The sequence below is a fragment of the Pecten maximus genome, chromosome 4 (genome assembly GCF_902652985.1).
Source record: "Pecten maximus chromosome 4, xPecMax1.1, whole genome shotgun sequence".
NCBI lineage: Eukaryota > Metazoa > Mollusca > Bivalvia > Pectinida > Pectinidae > Pecten > Pecten maximus.
The window spans coordinates 30151299-30172008 of record NC_047018.1 but is presented as its reverse complement, the minus strand read 5'-3'; the positions used below and the strand labels follow the sequence as shown (position 1 = coordinate 30172008).

The 20710-nt window shown below is 36.0% G+C and overlaps 4 protein-coding genes across 4 annotated transcripts; 3 read left to right on the top strand and 1 right to left on the bottom strand.

Moving 5' to 3' along the window:
* The first annotated feature begins 611 nt into the window (after positions 1-611).
* On the top strand, positions 612-4371 carry LOC117326494. The gene is made up of 2 exons (XM_033883245.1): positions 612-1813; positions 3120-4371. Exons 1-2 carry the CDS (start codon positions 1803-1805, stop codon positions 4369-4371), a joined length of 1263 nt encoding a protein of 420 aa, XP_033739136.1. The 5' UTR covers positions 612-1802.
* Positions 4372-4765: 394 nt separating this feature from the next.
* Positions 4766-5899, top strand: LOC117326493. The gene has a single exon (XM_033883244.1). The coding sequence runs from the start codon at positions 4766-4768 to the stop codon at positions 5897-5899; it is 1134 nt and encodes a 377-aa protein (XP_033739135.1).
* Positions 5900-11617: 5718 nt separating this feature from the next.
* LOC117326492 lies at positions 11618-13925 on the top strand. The gene is given in 5 exon segments (XM_033883243.1): positions 11618-11629; positions 12252-12479; positions 12843-13003; positions 13005-13089; positions 13280-13925. Coding segments are annotated over 5 exon segments (750 nt in total). The 3' UTR covers positions 13544-13925.
* Positions 13926-13943: 18 nt separating this feature from the next.
* LOC117325791 lies at positions 13944-20396 on the bottom strand. The gene is made up of 7 exons (XM_033882250.1): positions 19969-20396; positions 19234-19356; positions 18637-18717; positions 17675-17740; positions 17021-17110; positions 15161-15325; positions 13944-14947 (listed from the first exon to the last, which is right to left on the bottom strand). The coding sequence occupies exons 1-7, from the start codon at positions 20202-20204 to the stop codon at positions 14701-14703; spliced, it is 1008 nt and encodes a 335-aa protein (XP_033738141.1). The 5' UTR covers positions 20205-20396; the 3' UTR covers positions 13944-14700.
* Positions 20397-20710: the final 314 nt, after the last annotated feature.

Here is a 20710-nt window from a genome sequence, read left to right as displayed (position 1 = left end):
GAGTACATTCACATTTATAGGAGTTTGTATGGTCTCCTATGTACATGCATTTACCTTTGTAGTTAATGATGATGATATTATGAAGATGATTAGAATGATGATTAATTATTATGATGAGTATGATGAGATTATGGTGATGATACTATGATGATGAGAGTATGTTGACTTGTATGATGATGTGATTACGATGGTGATGATGAGTATGATGATGCGGATGAGGTTGCTTTTAAGACAATGAAAGATCTTGAGGTTATTCTGATCATGATGATATATAATGGCAAACCATACATTCTGGAACTGATGTGTGTATGTTTGAGGGTATGTATGTGTGCATGAGGTTATTATCTATTCATGTATTAAAAATGTCTTCAAAAATTAAAAATAAAAAAAAAAAAAAATAAAAAAAAAAAAAAAACAACTTTTAAATAAAACCATTAAACTGTGTGGAAGTTTTGACTTACTTAATTGAATTATATCATTTTTATGTCATTGCTTTTGAAGTGACAATCGTTACACCGTACCCCGTGGACTCAACATAGTACTCTGAATATCTTGATGTAGTGGCCCCGACCAGTTCCTACACGGTGTCACTTGAAATCTCACATATAAATAACATTTATTTATATCTGTATAAATAAATACATTTATGTCAGTCTGTAATTGTTTGTTTATTATATGTTGAGAGGGGCATTGGCACCACTCGCATCTCCCATTGTTCTGGTTTTTATGTAAATGGGCTAACATTGAGGGGTCAAGAAGGAGGTCCATGTCTGGGCCACGTGATGGAAAATTCCCAGGACTTGACTGACCTCTGGTCATTTTGGCTTAAGGGATAGAAGCGTGTGATTGGTCAGCCAATCAGCAGCCACGTAGCCCAGCCACCGGACCTATCACAGAGGAGATTGACCCTCAGTAGCGTCACCTCCATTGGGAAAATCAAGTGTAAAAGTTTATCTCCACTGATGGAAGTTTTTTAACACTTTTGATTTGACTTTTGATTTTCTTTTATTTGAAGTGGAAATCGAACTTTTCGATTTGTGTTTTACGTCCATCTGTAAGACAGACCCTGGTGGTTACATAAGGAGGATATCTCGCTGCTACAAGGTAAATTCAATCCGGTTTTTATATGCCTGTTAGGCCTAGCTAGCCTACGGAGGTATTTATATACGGCGATCGGAATATCCCGCCTCATATAGATTTTAAGAATGGTTTTGCTTGCCTTAGTGCTAGGACATTCTTTTGTACGTCGATTAGGCTGTTTTGCGTCTACTCCTGACAATGATTTTAATAATTTCAACTTTGACGGAAACGTGATTCAAGTTTCGTGTACTGGTGTCGGTGGAGGTACTGTATACCCAGGCCCAAAGTGTTTACAACTTCCTTCGGATATATATACGTCCTATCCTCCCGATATTGTGTTCATACAAGCTGGAGGCAACGATTTATCAAAGCCTAGCTGTCATCCAGTTGATCTAGCAAATGCCATACTGAACTTGGCGTACCGTGTTTCGAACGCGCCCTCGGTTCGGAGAGTTGTAATCGGACAGTTACTGCCTCGTTTTAACGACAATGGCGAGTACAACACAAAACTTCCTGTAGTCAACAATTCGCTAGCATCTTCGGTAGATGGGATCACTATTGTGTTTTGGAAACATCGAGGTTTCTGGCAAGACTCTAGGGCACTCTACGCGAGAGATAACGTTCACTTAAATTCGATGGGCATGAAAAAATATGCGAGGAGCGTCAGATCGGCGATAGGCTCTCAAGCGAAGACGATAATGCTACAGTGAAACAGTGCCAACATGAGTAAATTGTAAGTCCCGTAGCAAGTTAATCGAGTTAAGTGGTCACTAACAGTGGAAATTTTGTCCTATAGTTGGCTTTCTATGCTCCATCTTCATTAACTGCGTATAATTAGCACAGATCTTGCGATGTGGCGATCTTCATGGTCTAAGGGAGATAATCGCGATTTATTATTGTGTACAAAATACCTAATGTTTATGATAGCAGTACAGTGTTAGGATCTATATATATTAGCCTTGTAATTCTAACCATTCCGACGAATACCTTTTGTCATTATTTAACTTTAACAGATTATTATTGAAATTGGGTATAGATCTTGGAAATAGATCTGTGTGGATTTACATTGTACGTGGGACATGATATTAGGTACTGCATTTTGGTAAACTGGTCTGAATATGGACCATTATTGTTCGAACATAATTGTTGGCTCTGCCAGGTTAGGATACAGCCTATTTAATTTACGCAATACATATTGATTGATGTTGTCAGCATTCATGGGTCTTTATATAGTAATAGACCATTATTGTTTGCTATGTTTCTTACTGCATTCATGGGCTAGGCCATTATTGTCTGTTTTGAATATAGTTATAAGCATTCATGGGTCTGTGATAGGCCATTATTGTTTGCTTGGTTTTATTCAACATTCATGGGTCAATTAATATAGCCATTATTGTTTGCTTGTTTATTATTCTGTTTATTTAGCATTCATGGGCCTAGGCCATTATTGTCTGTTTGAATATATTCAGCATGCATGGGGCTATTCATAGTCCATTATTGTCTGTTTGGATATAATCAATATTCATGGGTCTGTTTGCTGGCCATTATTGTTTGCTTTAATTATAATAATGTATTAATGCGCTTGTCATATAGGTCTGTATTCGGTACGAGTATGTTTCAGAGATTCCAACTTGGACTACAATATGCCTGTATATTATATTTAAGCCATGATTTATACATGTGCTGCTATATATAACAGGGTAACATTATTTATTAAGGTGATTTAGTTCATCAAACTACAATATAATGTTAAAAATGGAGATCATTATGGAATTTTTCTAGTGGTTTCTCAATTTAGGTTTTAAATCCCATATAAATTTATATTGATTGTTTGCATCAATGTGCGTATCCATTTAATAATACCATTACTGTAAACAGGCTATCATGGCCAATTCCACAGATCAATCAATTATTTAAACACGGGATAGTATATATGTATAACTTGGGCTGTCTTTTAGGCTTCGCACAGGGCAAATATTTACATTTGCACTGGGTTTTTATTCACAAACACTGTTATTGTCACAATCTAAATTTTACAGGGTAGTCACTGTGGGACAGACTAAAGTCAAGATGTCTGGCAAACCACCTCCCAAAAAGCGTCAACGTGTAGCGATGACAACATCAAAGTCCAAAAAGTCCTCCACACCACGCAAAGCGACAAGAATTACCACACCACCAGTTCCTGAGGCGATGTACAATGAAGAAAACTCTGTTCCACCAGCTGACCAGCTACAGGGACCTGTCCAATCTCCCCTGTCAGGGGTCAACATCGCAGATATTGTAAGTCAGGTGGTCCAACAAGTACGACAGGAAACAGCAACCATAGTGGCTGATGTTGTGAACCAGGTCCTGAGTGCAAAGGGACTTAGTGGGCCATCCACGGCTCAAAATGAATCTAGTGAAGAACAAACGCATAGTGCTCGTGACATTGACCAGCTGGCTGTCCCACACCAATCAACTGCACATAATCAGGAGGACATTAATGGTTTACCTGCCATTCAAAGAATGTTTGAAGGTGAAGACATTGCTAATAGACCTGCAAATGAGGCTTTTTTAACATGTACCTCATCTCTCCCTTTAGGGTACAATGTCTCTGACAAAATCAGAGCGAAAATTATGGAAAACGAATTTATTGAATTTGGTGAGCTAGTTTTTCCGTCCTATGAATCTGAACAAACAAAACTAAAGTTGACCTATGAGGGTAATGGGCTTGGCTTGACAGCTAGTTCCAAAGCAAAATCAGTTGCAAACATCAGTCAATGGAATCAGGCCTTTGACATTTTCGTGTCAATTTATACGGAAAAGTTTCCAGAAAAGATATCTCATCTGTTGAAGTATGGAAACACTATGAGATTGTTAAATCAAAATTATGGATTTCAAGCTGTCAAATTTTATGATGAAAATTTTAGAAAATTGCGTCGTACTCAACCAGTCAACTGGAACATAGTACATGACGAATTATGGCGTATGGCCGCCATGCGCATAAATCATGTACAAACACCATATGGAAAACCCAATCAAGCCAAGCCCTTTTCCCAGAACTCTCAGCCCTTTCGAGGGAAGTTCCAGCAAAAGCCTAAACTTCCCTATGGCTATTGTTGGGGATTCGCACTTGAAGGGACCTGTAAGCATGGATCTTCCTGTAGATTCAAACACGAGTGTTGTGTGTGCGGCAAAAAAATTGCCACCAAGAACTGCCACTGGCCTATCAACCAGTCCCAGCTTAGACACAATAATGTTAACTCTACCAACCCCAATTCACGCAAAGCGCATGAGAAGTCTTCTTCTTAACTACGATCAAGTGCTCACAGATTTCTTATACGAGGGTTTCTCGATAGGTTTTCATTTAGGCATATCAGGGGATGTCGTTCCTTCAAAAACTATCCCAACCAATCATAAATCAGCTGTCGATAACCCTGTAAGAGTTTTGGAAAAAATAGAAAAGGAACGCCTAAAAGGTCGAATAGCAGGTCCGTATGAATCTTTACCCTTCGATAACATGATTATTTCTCCTTTAGGTTTAATTCCTAAGAAAGAACTGGGAAAATTTAGATTAATACATAATCTGTCATATCCAGATGGTAATTCAGTCAATAATTTAATTCCCACAGAATTTTCTGCTGTTCAATATGAAACTGTTGAGCATGCTATTGCCTTAGTACAGAGGTTTGGCAAAGGCTGCCTAATGGCAAAAGCTGACATTGAGGATGCATTTAGGCTTCTTCCCATCCATCCGTCACAATACAAATATGTGGGTTTTATGTGGGATAACAAGTATTATTTTGATAAGTGCCTACCCATGGGGTGTTCATCATCATGCCAACTCTTTGAAAAACTGAGTTGCGCTCTCCAATGGTACATGACTAACAAGCACAAAGCCTTCATGTCACACCTGTTAGACGACTTCTTCTTTGCAGGTCCTCCCTCTTCCTCAAAATGCAGGTCTGACTTAGAGATATTTCTGAAAACCACAGAATTCCTGGGTATTCCGATAAAACAGGATAAAACCCACTGGCCTTCTACAGTAATAGTCATTTATGGCATACAGTTAGATTCTAAATCTATGACAGCTAGTCTCCCAGAGGAAAAACTCCTTAAGGCCCATAGTCTGATAGACTCCTTTAAAAACAAAAGGCGTATACAACTAAAGCATTTACAACAAATTATTGGTTTCCTGAATTTCTGCTGTGTGATTATCGTCCCCGGTCGAGCCTTTTTAAGACGTCTTATTGACCTAACTAAGGGCGTTAAACTCGCTCATCATTTTATTAGGCTTAATAAGGAGGCTCGAGCTGACCTACAGGCTTGGTCTTTGTTTTTGGAATATTTCAATGGGAAGGCTTTTTTCTTATTTGACAAATGGATATCGTCAGATACAATCAAAATGTATTCTGATGCAGCTGGGGTACATGGTGGTTATGCGGCTGTTCTTGGTGCCAGTTGGTTTACAGGGCAATGGACAGATGAATTGAGGGTTACACACATAACAGTGAAAGAACTCTTTCCAATTGTGATTGCTTTGGAGATGTTTGGTCAAAAGTTAGCAAATCATAGGATTCTGTTTCTTTGTGATAACCAAGCAGTAGTAGATATCATCAACAAATTATCATCTAAGGATGCCATTTTGATGAAACTGGTCCGGCGACTGGTGTTATCCACATTAAAGTTTAACATACATTTTCGTGCTAAACATATCCCGGGTTACACTAATGTGGTGGCTGACAAATTGTCTCGTTTCCAATTTCAGGAGGCGCACAAAATCGCACCGTGGCTCGATCCGCACCCGGTCTCGATACCTCCTCTTCTTACGACTCTTTAACATCTCAGCTTTTGGCAGCCTCCCTAGCACCATCCACCAGATCTGGTTATAAGCGCGTGTTATCTTCATTCATGGATTTTCATAGGTCAAACTTTTCAACACCGGTTGTTTTTCCTATTCCACAGAATGTGTTGGCAAAATTTATTGTACACCTGTTCGCAAAGAATCTAAGTTCGGCCACTATTTATTCATACATGTCAGCTATCAGTTTCATACACAAGATGGAAAACATGGAAGATCCCACTGACCTATTTTATATAAAAAAATTGCTAAAAGGTGTCCAAAACAGTAGGTGCTCTTCAGATTGTCGACTTCCAATCACTTTAGATATTTTGGAAAATATAATCAATGCTACTGGTAAAACAATTTTCCCGCACTTTAAGGCTTGTCTTTGCAGAGCTATGTTTCTTTTGGCTTTTCACGCATTTTTGCGCATTGGCGAAATTACCCTGAACCATAATAACTCGGTGTCTACTATTTTACAGACAAGTGATATAACGTTTTTGTATGACAACCATACTTCCCTACTTAAAGGTATGACTGTCAAAATCACAAATTTCAAACATTGTGACAATCACCCTGTAACGCTGGAAATCCCTGTTAAAGCAGACAAGACTTACTGCCCAGTATCAGCATTACGCAAATACCTTGAATCAACCAAACATAGCACAGGTCCATTATTTCAATTTGCTGATGGTGCCCCTGTTACATATTCCTTCTTTTGCAAATCTCTTCAATCAGTTTTGAAATTTTTAAAACTTGACACAAAAGTATATAAAGGTCATTCCTTCAGAATCGGAGCTGCCACTACGGCTACACAGCTAGGTGTTCCGCAATCTATTTTGCAGAAGTATGGTCGTTGGAAGTCTGATGCAGTTCGCTCGTATATTCGTATCAGTATATTCAAGTAATACGGATAAAAGATCAGGTTATAGTTATTTTTCTGAACATGAATTCATCTGTCCATTGGTCTGCATCTTGTCATTAGAATTGAACGAGTTGGAAGGTCAGTACTGCCTGCTTCCTCAAGTTGTAACATTTTTTTTGAGAATTCTGTTTTCATTATTATGTGTATATATTGATACTTTGTTATGATGGGAAGGTCAGAACTGCCTGCTTCCTCTAGTTGTAACATTTTTTTTTTTGAGAATTTTATGTTTTCATTATTAGGTGTATATATTGATACTCTGTTATGATGGGAAGGTCAGAACTGCCTGCTTCCTCTAGTTGTAACATTGTTTTGAGAATTTTATGTTTCATTATTATGTGTATATATTGATACTTTGTTATGGTGGGAAGGTCAGTACTGCCTGCTTCCTCTAGTTGTAACATTGTTTTGAGAATTTTATGTTTTCATTATTATGTGTATATATTGGTACTGTGTTATTCTCAAGTTGTAACATTGTTTTGAGAATTTTGTGTTTTCATTATTATGTGTATATATTGTTACTTTGTTATGATGGGAAGGTCAGTACTGCCTGCTTCCTTAAGTTGTAACATTGTTGGTCAATTTATATTTGCAGTTTTTATGTCTATTATTTGCCACTTGGTTTTTGGAAGGTCAGTACTGCCTGCTTCCTAGAGTTGTAACGGTTCTTGTTATTGAAATTTTCAATATCTTGTATACATTATTTTAATATTTTGTTATAATTGGAAGGTCAGTACTGCCTGCTTCCTCTAGTTATAACATTGTTGTTTAAATTTATTATTAACTTGGCAAGCTCCGCGGTTACTTATATTAGTTTGAGGAAGGTCAGTTCAGTCCACATCAGTTTGTGTTATTTACGAAAGCTTTATGTTATCTGACAGAGCGACCTGTATCATGTTGTTTTATGTAACTCATGTGATCATGTCACAGTGCACGAACTGTTTCTGCCTGTGTACATTCGGTCATATTATATCATGGGGTTCAAATCATTTGAGCTTATCAAAAATATATCCATTAATTCTTCTGGTCATTTGATAACCTATTTCCTATCATCGGTATCAGGAAAATATCAACTATCTCACTTACTCGAGCTTGGTGACCTTGGATGGGGCGATGACCTTGCCCTAGATATATTCATTCTATACAATATCTGGACTAGGTCATCAGTGCCTATTTTTTACCCCATCTTTGCTGTTATAGTCATAATTTCTCTAATTTATAACTTGGGGGTATATCTTTATATCTGAAATTGATTTGTCATTAATAAATGACCTTTTCAACACATATTATGTCTTCATTATCAATTTCTAGTGTTTCTTAACAGCAAACTAGCTGTGGTCACCTAGCTCGTGTACAAGACAGAGATGTCATAAATAACATTTATTTATATCTGTATAAATAAATACATTTATGTCAGTCTGTAATTGTTTGTTTATTATATGTTGAGAGGGGCATTGGCACCACTCGCATCTCCCATTGTTCTGGTTTTTATGTAAATGGGCTAACATTGAGGGGTCAAGAAGGAGGTCCATGTCTGGGCCACGTGATGGAAAATTCCCAGGACTTGACTGACCTCTGGTCATTTTGGCTTAAGGGATAGAAGCGTGTGATTGGTCAGCCAATCAGCAGCCACGTAGCCCAGCCACCGGACCTATCACAGAGGAGATTGACCCTCAGTAGCGTCACCTCCATTGGGAAAATCAAGTGTAAAAGTTTATCTCCACTGATGGAAGTTTTTTAACACTTTTGATTTCCCACCCTTATGCCCTCCCAGTGTAACATGTATTGAACTGTCAATTTTAGACTCCTTATACTTGCTAATATGCATATACCAACTTTTCATCATGTTGAAAATGGTATCTTGAGGTTATATAATCTTTATATTGATTTAAATATATTATGGATGTACTGTTTGGGTATTATGTCATGCCTATTTTTTACCCCATCTTTGCTGTTATAGTCATAATTTCTCTAATTTATAACTTGGGGGTATATCTTTATATCTGAAATTGATTTGTCATTAATAAATGACCTTTTCAACACATATTATGTCTTCATTATCAATTTCTAGTGTTTCTTAACAGCAAACTAGCTGTGGTCACCTAGCTCGTGTACAAGACAGAGATGTCATAAAAAATGTACTTGAACAGCGAGACAAACACATGCATGACAGTTTACAGCATTTTATCGACATCTATTGTTTCAAAACAATTTTTCGATTATATCAATCTCATGTAAACAAAAAAACAAAAAACAAAAATAAGCCGTACACAGCGATGAACCGGAAATAACATGTCAAGGTCGTGAATTCGGAATCGATCAACCGGAAGTTTCCTAGTGTGAATTTTAAGTTCATGGCGTCCATGACAATACTATGAGTTCCAATGAAGAAATAACAGTGAACATTTTGTATCAAACCTGGATTTATGACCACCTATCTCAACAGGAGCTATTTAGTTTGGGCTTATGGTCTTTATTTGTTTATGTAATATTTCATAGGTGATAACCCGTGTGTTCGTGGGGGATATCGATGGTGTCAGTCGTGTCGGTGATAAATCTAGATTTTAGTATAGATACCCGACCATTACATCGAGAGTGGGACTGATGGTAGGTATCTAGATCTGCTATGGGCAGGCTTACCAAGCCAATAGACGTGATTACTGGGATAGAAGTACAAAAGTGAGAGTTCATGGTACAGTATTGGGAATCTAGTTATGAAGGAATTAACGATTTGAGAGATAAATAAATGTTATTAAATAAATAAATTCATTCATTCATTTACATAAATGAATAAATATATAAATAAAATAAATAGATACATAAATAAACTAAAATGATTTAACATACATAATTATGATACTACTTGAGATCAATAGTCTAATATAAGGTATCAGCGTACATTGTACTGGACGACCCCTGCAGTCATGACCCAGATACACATCATAAATAGAAAGGGAAATATTGTATTTATCAGGTAAAGCTCTATTGTCCATAAACATAAACTGAACATGTTTTAATGAAAGATTAGAGCTATATGTCTGGGGAATCAAGACACGACTTTGTAAAGTTTTGTTTTACATCCTGTAGAGTACACGTGACTCGTGTATCGGTATTATATTTGAAAGTAAATTGATCACGATAAAATTATGCACAGTAGCAGTGGCATATTTTTAGTAAAATTCAAATTCATACATGTACTTTAATGGCAGAAAAAGATTGATGTCATATGGTTAAAAATAACACCTGTTTCAAATGGATTGCCCTCACCACGATAAACACAGAAAACACCAGGCCGAAACGTCTCTTTTTAAGATTCTGTGTTTTCCTTCTTGAAGGAATATTGGATATTAGAATTACATGTGCATTAATTTTATATAATACAGTTTCAAACTGAATATTATGAAATGATAATAAAAATATTAATTTATTTCAGAATCGAGCTACTGAAAAAAAATAAAAGGAAATCTTGAAATCAGAATAAACGAATTTCCTGAAATACGATGCAGAGAGTTTTCAAAGGGTTACAAATTTTAGTTAAATTGTAGTGTTTACTGTACAGTGTGTTGTGTCATCATACCGGAAACTAGGACCCAGTTCAAAAGTTCCGTGAAGTTATTGGTTACATAATAAATCGATCGTAGACCTGTCCGTCATCGCCAAGCTAATTAACATATACATACATTATACATGCTAGGTAATCAGCACGTGTGTTATAAAAACGCTGTATCATATATAAGGAAGTTATGTGTATATTTTATATCAGATCTTTAATATCAGTCCAAATATAAATTAAGTTATGATATTTTTGGCTATACAGAGCTTTTTATTTTTAGACTTGAGTCTAAAAATACCCTGTACTAACCTCAGTATACTTGCTATTTCCGCTGTGTAATGTGGTTGAATCTATTGGCGACATCAGTTTGTCCCTAAATGACAATTATGATTAATCTGAATAGTACGAATATTAAGTTATACTTCAAAAAAATATAATGAAACGAAAATTAATTTACGCCAAATAAGGACTAAGAGTAATTAATATCAATATAAATACACATGTATGTATTTGGTACGAGGAAGTAGGTCTGTATTTCTCGTGAACACAAAGAAATCGAAACTAAGGGATGTAGACACAGCCATTTACACATGATATGGTCCTAAAACGGCGCACAGCAATCTGATCGATTTTAATTAGTAAAATTGTGTTTTTTTTTTAAATCTCATAAATGTATACATGTACAATACAATCGTAATTCATACACAAACACACGTTGAGAACGAGGAAATGTTGTCCCATAGATAAAGATAGGACACTAGGTAGACTTAGGGATGGGATTTCAGAAATTAAGTAATTATCGAAATTTCATCAGTGAAAGAAAATTACAAGTGTAAGAATAATGAAAATATAGATTAGGACAAAATAAGAGTCCGCGCCATATATAATTTGGGTTTCTTTTTACTAACGGTTAGTTCGGTAGTGGATATGGATGTAAATTCTGGGAACACTTGGATTCGCAGGTAGACCCGCCAAGCAGGGCCAGTGTTAAAGGGACTATTACCTTAGATATCAACCTCAGGAATTGAAGAATTCGGCCTTTGAATAATAAGATATACCCATAATTAAGCGATACAAGCGGCTACACCGTCAAGTTGGGTGTTTTTGTACATATTTTCGGGGTCGGAACATTGTTTACATTGTAAACAATATCACGCTCGGTTGCTTACGGAGAAAGCCGAAAAGGTCACATGGCTTGTCACGTGACGCAGTTATTTACATCCGTCGCAAAGAAAAAATGGATTACGAGGTAAGTGTAAACAAACGCACATGTCTTCGGTATAACACATACTTTGCGCCTTTCTGCTAATTTATGTTCGCAAATAATGATTCTATATTGTTATAATATATAAGTTTCAAAAATTGAGCTGGGTAATTTGTGTTATTTGGGCTTTGTCGTGCGATAAATATATATATCTATCACTGCCGTTCAACTAGTGGGGCCCCAAAAAGGGTAATTACAATCGGAACAGAAACTAGATGTATTCAGTAATTCAATAAGATTTTAGCTTGTTTGTGACTGTTTTCTTTTCAGAAATGCACAGGTATTGATACTTTCTTTGTATACAATCATATTTAATGTTTACAATAAAGTCTGCGTTAATCATTTTGGTATGAATACATGCAAGTAATAAAGAGTACTACACATGTACGTGTGACATACGACACACCAGTGTTAGGCTACATGTATGTCATTGTGAAAAGTTTAATTGTGCAGAATAAATGCCAGAAGTAATGAGTAGGTCCGCTATGTTTCTACTTTTATGTTCCTTCTTCCTTTGATAGTTATAGAAAATTTCAATCGCTTGGGACATCAACACTATATATATATATATATATGCTGGCTAATTATATATTATGTTGTGTCATAGACTCCATCACCAGCTTCGCAAGGAACAAGTTCAAGTTTAGACAGTCCTGTCAGAGCTAGGGGAAGAGGGCGAGGCCGTTCACGTGCTAGGGGACAAGGCATAGGTCGTAGCTCTGATAGATCTAGAACCGGCACAGCACGAGGGAGAAGAGTTGGTGGAAGAGGAGCCTGTGGAAGACGTCAGGGCCAGGAAAGTGACAGGGCAGAAAATGCAGCAACCAGCTTGCAAGCCAGAAGATAAATATTGAAAGTAATTAATGTTTACTAATCATTTAATTCACCAACCATATCAAACCATTATTATTAGAAACAACATTTAGCTGTTCTAAACTTTGCTTTTACAGCGATTTTACATTTCTGGGTATTGAATACATATATAACACTTTTTCATTTATTTTATCTGTCCTGTGTGATCATATCATTATTCAGTAATAATTTCAATATATTCTTTTTTAATTTTCTGGATCCTGTACACTGTACTGTAAAAATATCCAATTACATTATCCAATTATTTAGTATCCAAATGTAACTATATAACCCAAATCTCTTACAGAAGTGTCATTTAAAAAGATTATTTATGTATCTATTCCAGACAAGAATTGATGAAATGTCACATGAAGAGACTAAGTATATTTTGCATCAGACAGCACAGCAGTTTCCTTCTTTGATTTTTGACTTGGTCAAAGACAGTAGTGGAAACAGTGGAGGTTACCATCCCAGACCAGATGGAAACATGTACAGTCCAGATTGGTGTTTGTGGTAACTGCAGAGAAATGCCTACACAACCAGAGAAGCTCTGCTGCAAGAAAGATCTACCAAATTGTATAACTTTGCTTCCGGTAAGATTGTCTTAAATTGTTTAACATAATAAGCAATACATGTGTAGCTAGAATTATCTCATAAAAATACACTTCTGTTTTTTATGTTATCATTGTTGTTGAATTATTGCAGCTTAATTACAGAAATGTAAAGTTTTTTAATAAGTTTGTTTTAGAAATTTACACACATTTTCCATCTTTTCCCCATCAGGATTTCAAAGTTCTTATTTTGGACGAAGCTGTCTTGGCCCTAGCACGCCTTTACAGGCAAGACATGTTTGCTTTGCCAAATGAGGAGGACTGGAAGAAAGCCAACAGGCATGCTGCCTACAGACAATATATATTGTGGCAAGTTGGTCGTCTTGGTACTGGTGACAGACGGGTCATCCCAAGCCGTGCGGTTTGGAAAATTAGAGACGGGTTCCCTGATAAATTTGGACAGTACACTGGTTTCAAGGCATTCAGGATTGCTTAATTGATATCATATATGTGTTATATAAGGTATTTGTCCAATGATAAGTATGATGTAAATGATGAATTGTTGAAATATGTTCACTTATGTACCAATGTCCATGGATGTTTAATGATGATGATGATGTGTCATAGATAAGTTTGTATAATGATGATGATGTGTCATAGATAAGTTTGTATAATCATGTTTTGAAGTGGTGATATTCACTAATGTATCTGTTATGATGATGATGATTTTAAAACTGTTATGATGATGATGATTTTAAAATACTTTACATATGTATGTGTAGATAAGGAATGTTGAATTATAATGCATGGGAAGATTGTAAGAAATCTTGTAATTTAAATAATGTGGTTACTGAAAATTTGTGTCAGTGCCAAATAAAACAACGAGCATCCAAGAACTTGTGTCATATTTTTATTGTTAGCACCAAATAAAATCTGTAGACGAATTCACTACAAAAAAGGCTATGAATACAGATGATCATCCCCGAACACTGTAATGTTCACATACACAGACCATACTAAAGACACATTCCAAACTTGTGACACATACATCATATTTAGCCAGCCTGTGACACATACACCATACTTAGCAAAGTTGTGACACATACACCATACTTAGCAAAGTTGTGACACATACATCATATTTAGCCAGCCTGTGACACATACATTAAACTTAGCAAAGTTGTGTCACATACACCATACCTAGCAAAGTTGTGACACATACACTTTACTTAGCAAATTTGTGACGCATACATTATACTTAACAAACTTGTCACATATACATCATACCTGTGAATATCACACCATACATACAAAATGTGTGAACAAGCCAAACTTGTGACACAATAATTGGTACATACACAATACTTTTCATAGACATACATTTTCCATCCGACAAGTAGTAGATTAGTTTTGCACATGAATTTTGAAACATAAAACACATGTGAAACCCAAATCTTATATGGCATATACTACAAATAATAGCTACAAATGTAGCTGTTGTGGGCCAACACCTAACAACATCCCCACTTCCCCAATGAGGTTATTCATAGAATAATGACAGTAGCCTTGTAGCAAGTTTTGTTGAAATCTCCTAAGTGGTTAAGGAGGAGTAGCCAGCAGATTGTTGAGTCCTATTTGTGACACTAGAATCACTTAAGTCTTGACCTTTTTTCTTCTACTAATGTGGCAGTAGGAGGTGGAGGCAGGGGGGGCTAAAACGCTGGAAATGTGTCTGGGATCTGAGGGCGATAACGTCTTGCTTTTATGCATTCCTTCTCTATCAAGTAGCCTCTTTTCAACTACAGCAGAAATCAGGTCACTGATGTAGCTGTATTTCTTCTTCACTTTGTAGGGCACAGCGGACCACCTTCCACTTTTCTTGTTGTAAGTTCTGTGGTACCTTTAAACAAAAGAAAATCCTAAAAGTCATGCAATCAGTTCATCCGAACACACAGAAACAAATATATAAACCATGTAAACATTGAGTATAAAGGAAGTAACAGACCAAAATAACAAGTACGATATTCAAAATATCAGTGTCTTCAGCCATTATGCCATGTACAAATAAATATATAACAGGAACTACCAGAACTGGCAATATCGCAATCCTTACCTTACTGAGCCATCTGCATTTGTCTTCGTTTCTCTATCGATGTGGAAGTTGTAGTCAAGAGCTGCCAAAATGGTGCGTGCCTTGTAAACAGGCGGAGTGTAAGCAAACCTTTTGGCTGCATACATTAATATCAACTGGTGATAGTTTTCAAGTTCTGCTGTACTTCTGTAAGACAAATATAAGAAAAAATAATTTCTGTTCGAAGATTATTATGAACGTAAACATTGTCTTTTCAAATGATAAATACTAGTACATTTCAACTCTGTTTTTAGCTCACCTGGACCGAAGGTCCGGTGAGCTTATGCCAATGGCGCAGCGTCCGTCGTCCGTCCGTCCGTCAACATTTGCTTCAAATCGCTACTAGTCAAAAAGTTCTTATTGGATTTTGACCAAATTTGGCCAGAAACATCCTTGGCAGAATGGGAACAGATTTTGCATAAATGGTGACTCTGACCCTAAAGGGGCCAAAAGGGCGGGGCCCAGTGGGGGAAATAGAGGTAATTCCTTTGAATCGCTACTAGTCATCAAGTTATGAATGGATTTGAACCCAATTTGGTCAGAAACAGGGGAACAGATTTTGCATAAATGGTGAGTCTGACCCTGAAGGGTCAAAGGGGCTGGGCCCAATCATGAATCCATTGCTTCAATGGTCTGCAATCCTTTGTCTAACATTCCTACACAGCATTAAACAAATAAAAGATAAATATTTATTTGAACAAAATTGGAAGCCCTTCACCCCAGCATGCTACAGGCCCAATATCAAGTCCCTGGGCCTCTTGGTTATTGAGAAGAAGTCATTTGAAGATTATAGCCTATTTGACCCATGTGACCTTGAATGAAGGCCAAGGTAATTTATTTGAACAAACTTTGTAGCCCTTCGGGCAGGTGAGCTAATAACAATGGGCCCAAATCGCTCACCTGCAATGCAGTGATCTTTTCATATATGGATCCTGCAGTTATTTGAAAGCATGCTACAGGACCAATATAATAATGTCTCTCTGCACTTTGGCTTTTCACTAAAAGTCATTTAAAGATTTAAGCATACTTGACCCATGTGACCTTGAATGAAGGTAAAGGTCATTCATTTGAACAAACTTGGTAGCCCTTCACCCCAGCATGCTACAGACCCAATATCACCTCCCTGGGACTCTTGGTTATTGAGAAGAAGTTGTTTAAAGATTTTAGCCTTTTTGACCCCTGTGACCTTGAATGAAGGTCAACGTTATTCATTTGAACAAACTTGGTAGCCCTTCACCCCAGCATGCTACAGGCCCAATATTAGGTCTCTGGGCCTTTTGGTTATTGAGAAGAAGTTGTTTGAATGGAAAGTTGACGCCGGACGGACGGCCGGACGGACGGACGACGGACGCCGCGCCACGGCATAAGCTCACTTGCCCTTCGGGCAGGTGAGCTAAAAACAATTGAGGGAGAAATAAATATCTGACATTTAAAAATATAACCGGAACTGTGACACTTCATCAAGAATCCGGAATGTCTTGTGGTAATATATCCTCCAAATTGACCATATAGGTTTTATGATTGACATTTACAAACATACCAAATTCCAGTGACCTTGACCTTTAGTCAGTAGAATCATTGCTTAATTTTGACAAACACTGCTTCAAAGTGTCATTAATAAATATTCATCAGTGAAAAGGATCAAAGTTTGACATCGACTTTGGACTCTGTGACCTTGACCTAGACTTTATACTGGAGTGTTGATTTCTGTGAACTGGACATCTTTGCCAAGTTAAGGTAAATCAGTCAAAAAACACCAAATTACAGCCAGGAATAAAATTTTTGAGCTAGGTCATCCATATCTCGGATACAGACCATTTTGAATTTTGAATTGTTCTGTACCTGAGAGTGATGTCGAAACTTGGTTCATAATCCTCATCATCAGTGGTTTGGTCATCCTCGTCGACATTTTCAGTGACATCTATTGTTAAGCTGATAAAAGGAGAAAACAAAAATATAAAAAACAGAAAACAAATCATAACAGGAGCTATTGTAGAACAGCATAGCTTGTCTCAAAAATGTTTGTCTATAAATAATTAAAATACATAAATTGGTATAATTTTGAATATTGGAAAAATAAAACTAATATTGCATACTTGACTTAACTAATTTGTGATACTCAGTCTTCATTCATAAGTAGCTGAAAACCTACGATACATTCAAAAAATGAAAAAAAAAGTAGAAAAACAAGAAAGCAAAAAAATGTTTAGTTCAACTCTGGGATGTGATGGTCTAACTCCACAGGATTGGATTGTTTTGTTTAATGTCCTATGAACAGCCAGGGTCATTTAAGGCCGTGCCACGTTTTGAGGTGTAGAAAAGCCTGAGTACTCGGATAAAAACCACTAGCCCACGGTCAGTACCTGGCAGCTGCCCCACGTAGGTTTCGTACTCGCAACCCAGAGATGGAGGGCTAGTAATAAAGTGTCAGGACACCTTAACCACTCAGCCACCACAGCCCTTAACCCCACAGTAATATACATCAATGAAACTTACTCAAAAGGATTCATGAAGCTGCTCGCCTCTTTGGTAGTGATATCGGCCTTCTGAATATGTTGATTCCTTCAAAATAGATATAATAAATGACATTAATTGTTTATTGTAGTATTGATCGTTCTTTCTAAAAATATTACTTCTACCTACGATTCTGGACACTGCAGTTCAGAAAAATCATTTATTTCAATCATGTTTGAAATGTCTGAAGAAGAAATATAACTGTAGTATTTATATTTATATTCAGTTTGATTACTTTTTCAAAGCATTTTTCCAATGTAATTTGTTTATCTATGTAATACATAACACAGAAGAAAATACATATGTACATAGCAGATTCATTACTCACACATACACACACATACATAGCAGATTCAGTACTCAAACATACACACACATACATAGCAGATTCATTACTCACACATACACATACACACACATACATACATGTAGCAGATTCATTATTCACACATACACACACATACATAGCAGATTCATTACTCACACATACACACACATACATAGCAGATTCATTACTCACACATACACACACATACATGTAGCAGATTCATTATTCACACATACACACAAATACATAGTAGATTCATTACTCAAACATACACACACATACATAGCAGATTCATTACTCACACATACACACACATACATACATGTAGCAGATTCATTACTCAAACATACACACACATACATACATGTAGCAGATTCATTATTCACAGACGACAGAGGTTTGACTATCTAAAAGATAATTCTCTTGTGAAACACTAAAATATTCTCGGAAAAGACGCAGATCATTTTTCTTGAATGCAAAGATGGAGGTTTGTTGAGCTGAACATATGCATTGAGATCATTTTGACTTATAGATCAATATTATAGAATTTCCTCGTACTCCGAATTACAAATGAGCAATGCAAATACATACTGGTACATGTACATACTGTACTTACTGAAAATCACTTGCGGATGGTCCAGGCAATGACATGTCTTTCCAACATTCTTGCACAAACACTCCTGACATTTCTCGACCACTAAATAAAAAGAGAACCTATATACACATCATGTATATAAATCTTCACTTAATTACATGATAACATATCCATTATCTAGCAACATATATATAAAAGAAACATGCTGGAATCATTATATAAATACATGTGTGCATATATATATACAGCTTCAAAGACCAAACAGATAGTCATCCACCTAAAATATTCATTTAAAAAAACATAAATAACACACATAAACATACAGAACAAACTTTTTAGTCATAGAATTACCAACAGTTGGAAAACAAAACAAAAGAAATCAAATCAACACAAACTGTATAAATCGTTGATGTTGTTTATCTTGCAATTGTTTGCCCACCAACACTATACATTTTATTCTTAATGTGCTTCATTGACAGTAAATGATTGATAATGCCAGTCCTAAATTTAGAATAGAAGTTATGTATCTGTATGTGTGATCGGTAATTATAATGGTCATTATACATACCATGCTACACCACATTTCCAACTGCCTCAAACTTAATCATATAAACATACCTTATAGTGACTTCACTTTCTGAATACTCTCGTGGAGGTATATATCTTCTTGCAGGTGTGGAATGCATATGGATGTGGCCGGTTGAAGTGGTGGATTTATCTGATATTTTCTTAAATTCATAACTGAAATTGACATTTTCAATACCATTCATTATTTGAATATAAAACAATACTGATGTTTTTTTTTTAAAATGACATTTAATTGTACTTTACTGTGTTGTATATGAAACGGTAATAATAAGGACTTTTGCTGCCATATATGATAATCATTAATGTATATGTACTACAATACATAAATGATATATACATGTATGAAAATCTAGATCTGCCGTCTAATGAATTTCATATGCATTTTATATTTTTTATAAACATACGTTGCACTGTTTATTATAAATGTGATGTTTATAATCACTGTCGTTTATTTTCATATCACCAGTACCGCCATATAATATCGAATAGCCCTTGTATTTATTCACCACATCAATTTTCCTAAGAACGAATACCCCCAATTGGGCCCCACTTTGCGTTCAACAACAAACACGTTGTGTCACTATTGTAAATTTATATACAATTACTATTTAACCATTACCAGATGACACTTTCAGTAGAGAAGTTCAATAACATAATCATGCTTAAACGGTGGATACCGGACTATCAATGGCAATATTGGATACGTTTATCTATTATATATACAGTAGTTATATATCTAACATGATACCGTAGCGTTAAGCTTACCTGTCAAGAAGCAGCTTCGCTAAAGTAGAATCAGTCTCCAGTGCGAGATCTTCCTTTACCTTTCGCCATCTATCTATCTCTTTGCTTATGTAGATTCTCGCCTCTCCTCTTCTCTGTTCTGATTCTTTTTTCCTTCGTTTTCTTGCACTTTCCGTCAAGTAACTTTTAGGACCTCGTCGTTTTTTCTGGTTTGCGTCCGCCATTTTGTTTTTTTCTCGGTTTATGCGCATGCGCATTTTCAGGCTACGAGCGGTAATTTATGAATTAGTTCGAGACCGAAATGTTTACCTTTTTTATTTTTTAGATATATATCGTAAATGGTTGCAGTGACTTTTAATTTTTGTAATTAAGAGAAAGTGTTAGTTTTGTAACATACATATAGAAAATATAACGTTTTATATCCATTTCTCATAGTGTTTTCTAACCATATAGTCCCTTTAATTAATAACATGTGATGAAAGAAAAAAACAAAAGAAAAAAAAACACAAAAGAAAAAAAAAGAATTACATAAAAGGAATATGTATCTGCGTGATATAAGAAGGAAACGTAACGTCTAAAAGTATTGTATTGCATACACATTATATAGTTGTATACACGCCATGATAATAAAGCACTGTCTAAAACCATTCCCAATGTTTTAAAGATGATAGCTCAGCCCCAGTTTCATCAATTTATTTAGCTTAAGGAAATCCACTAGTTTAAAATTGTCAGTAGGTAAGGCATTCATAATCAAACAAAAGTT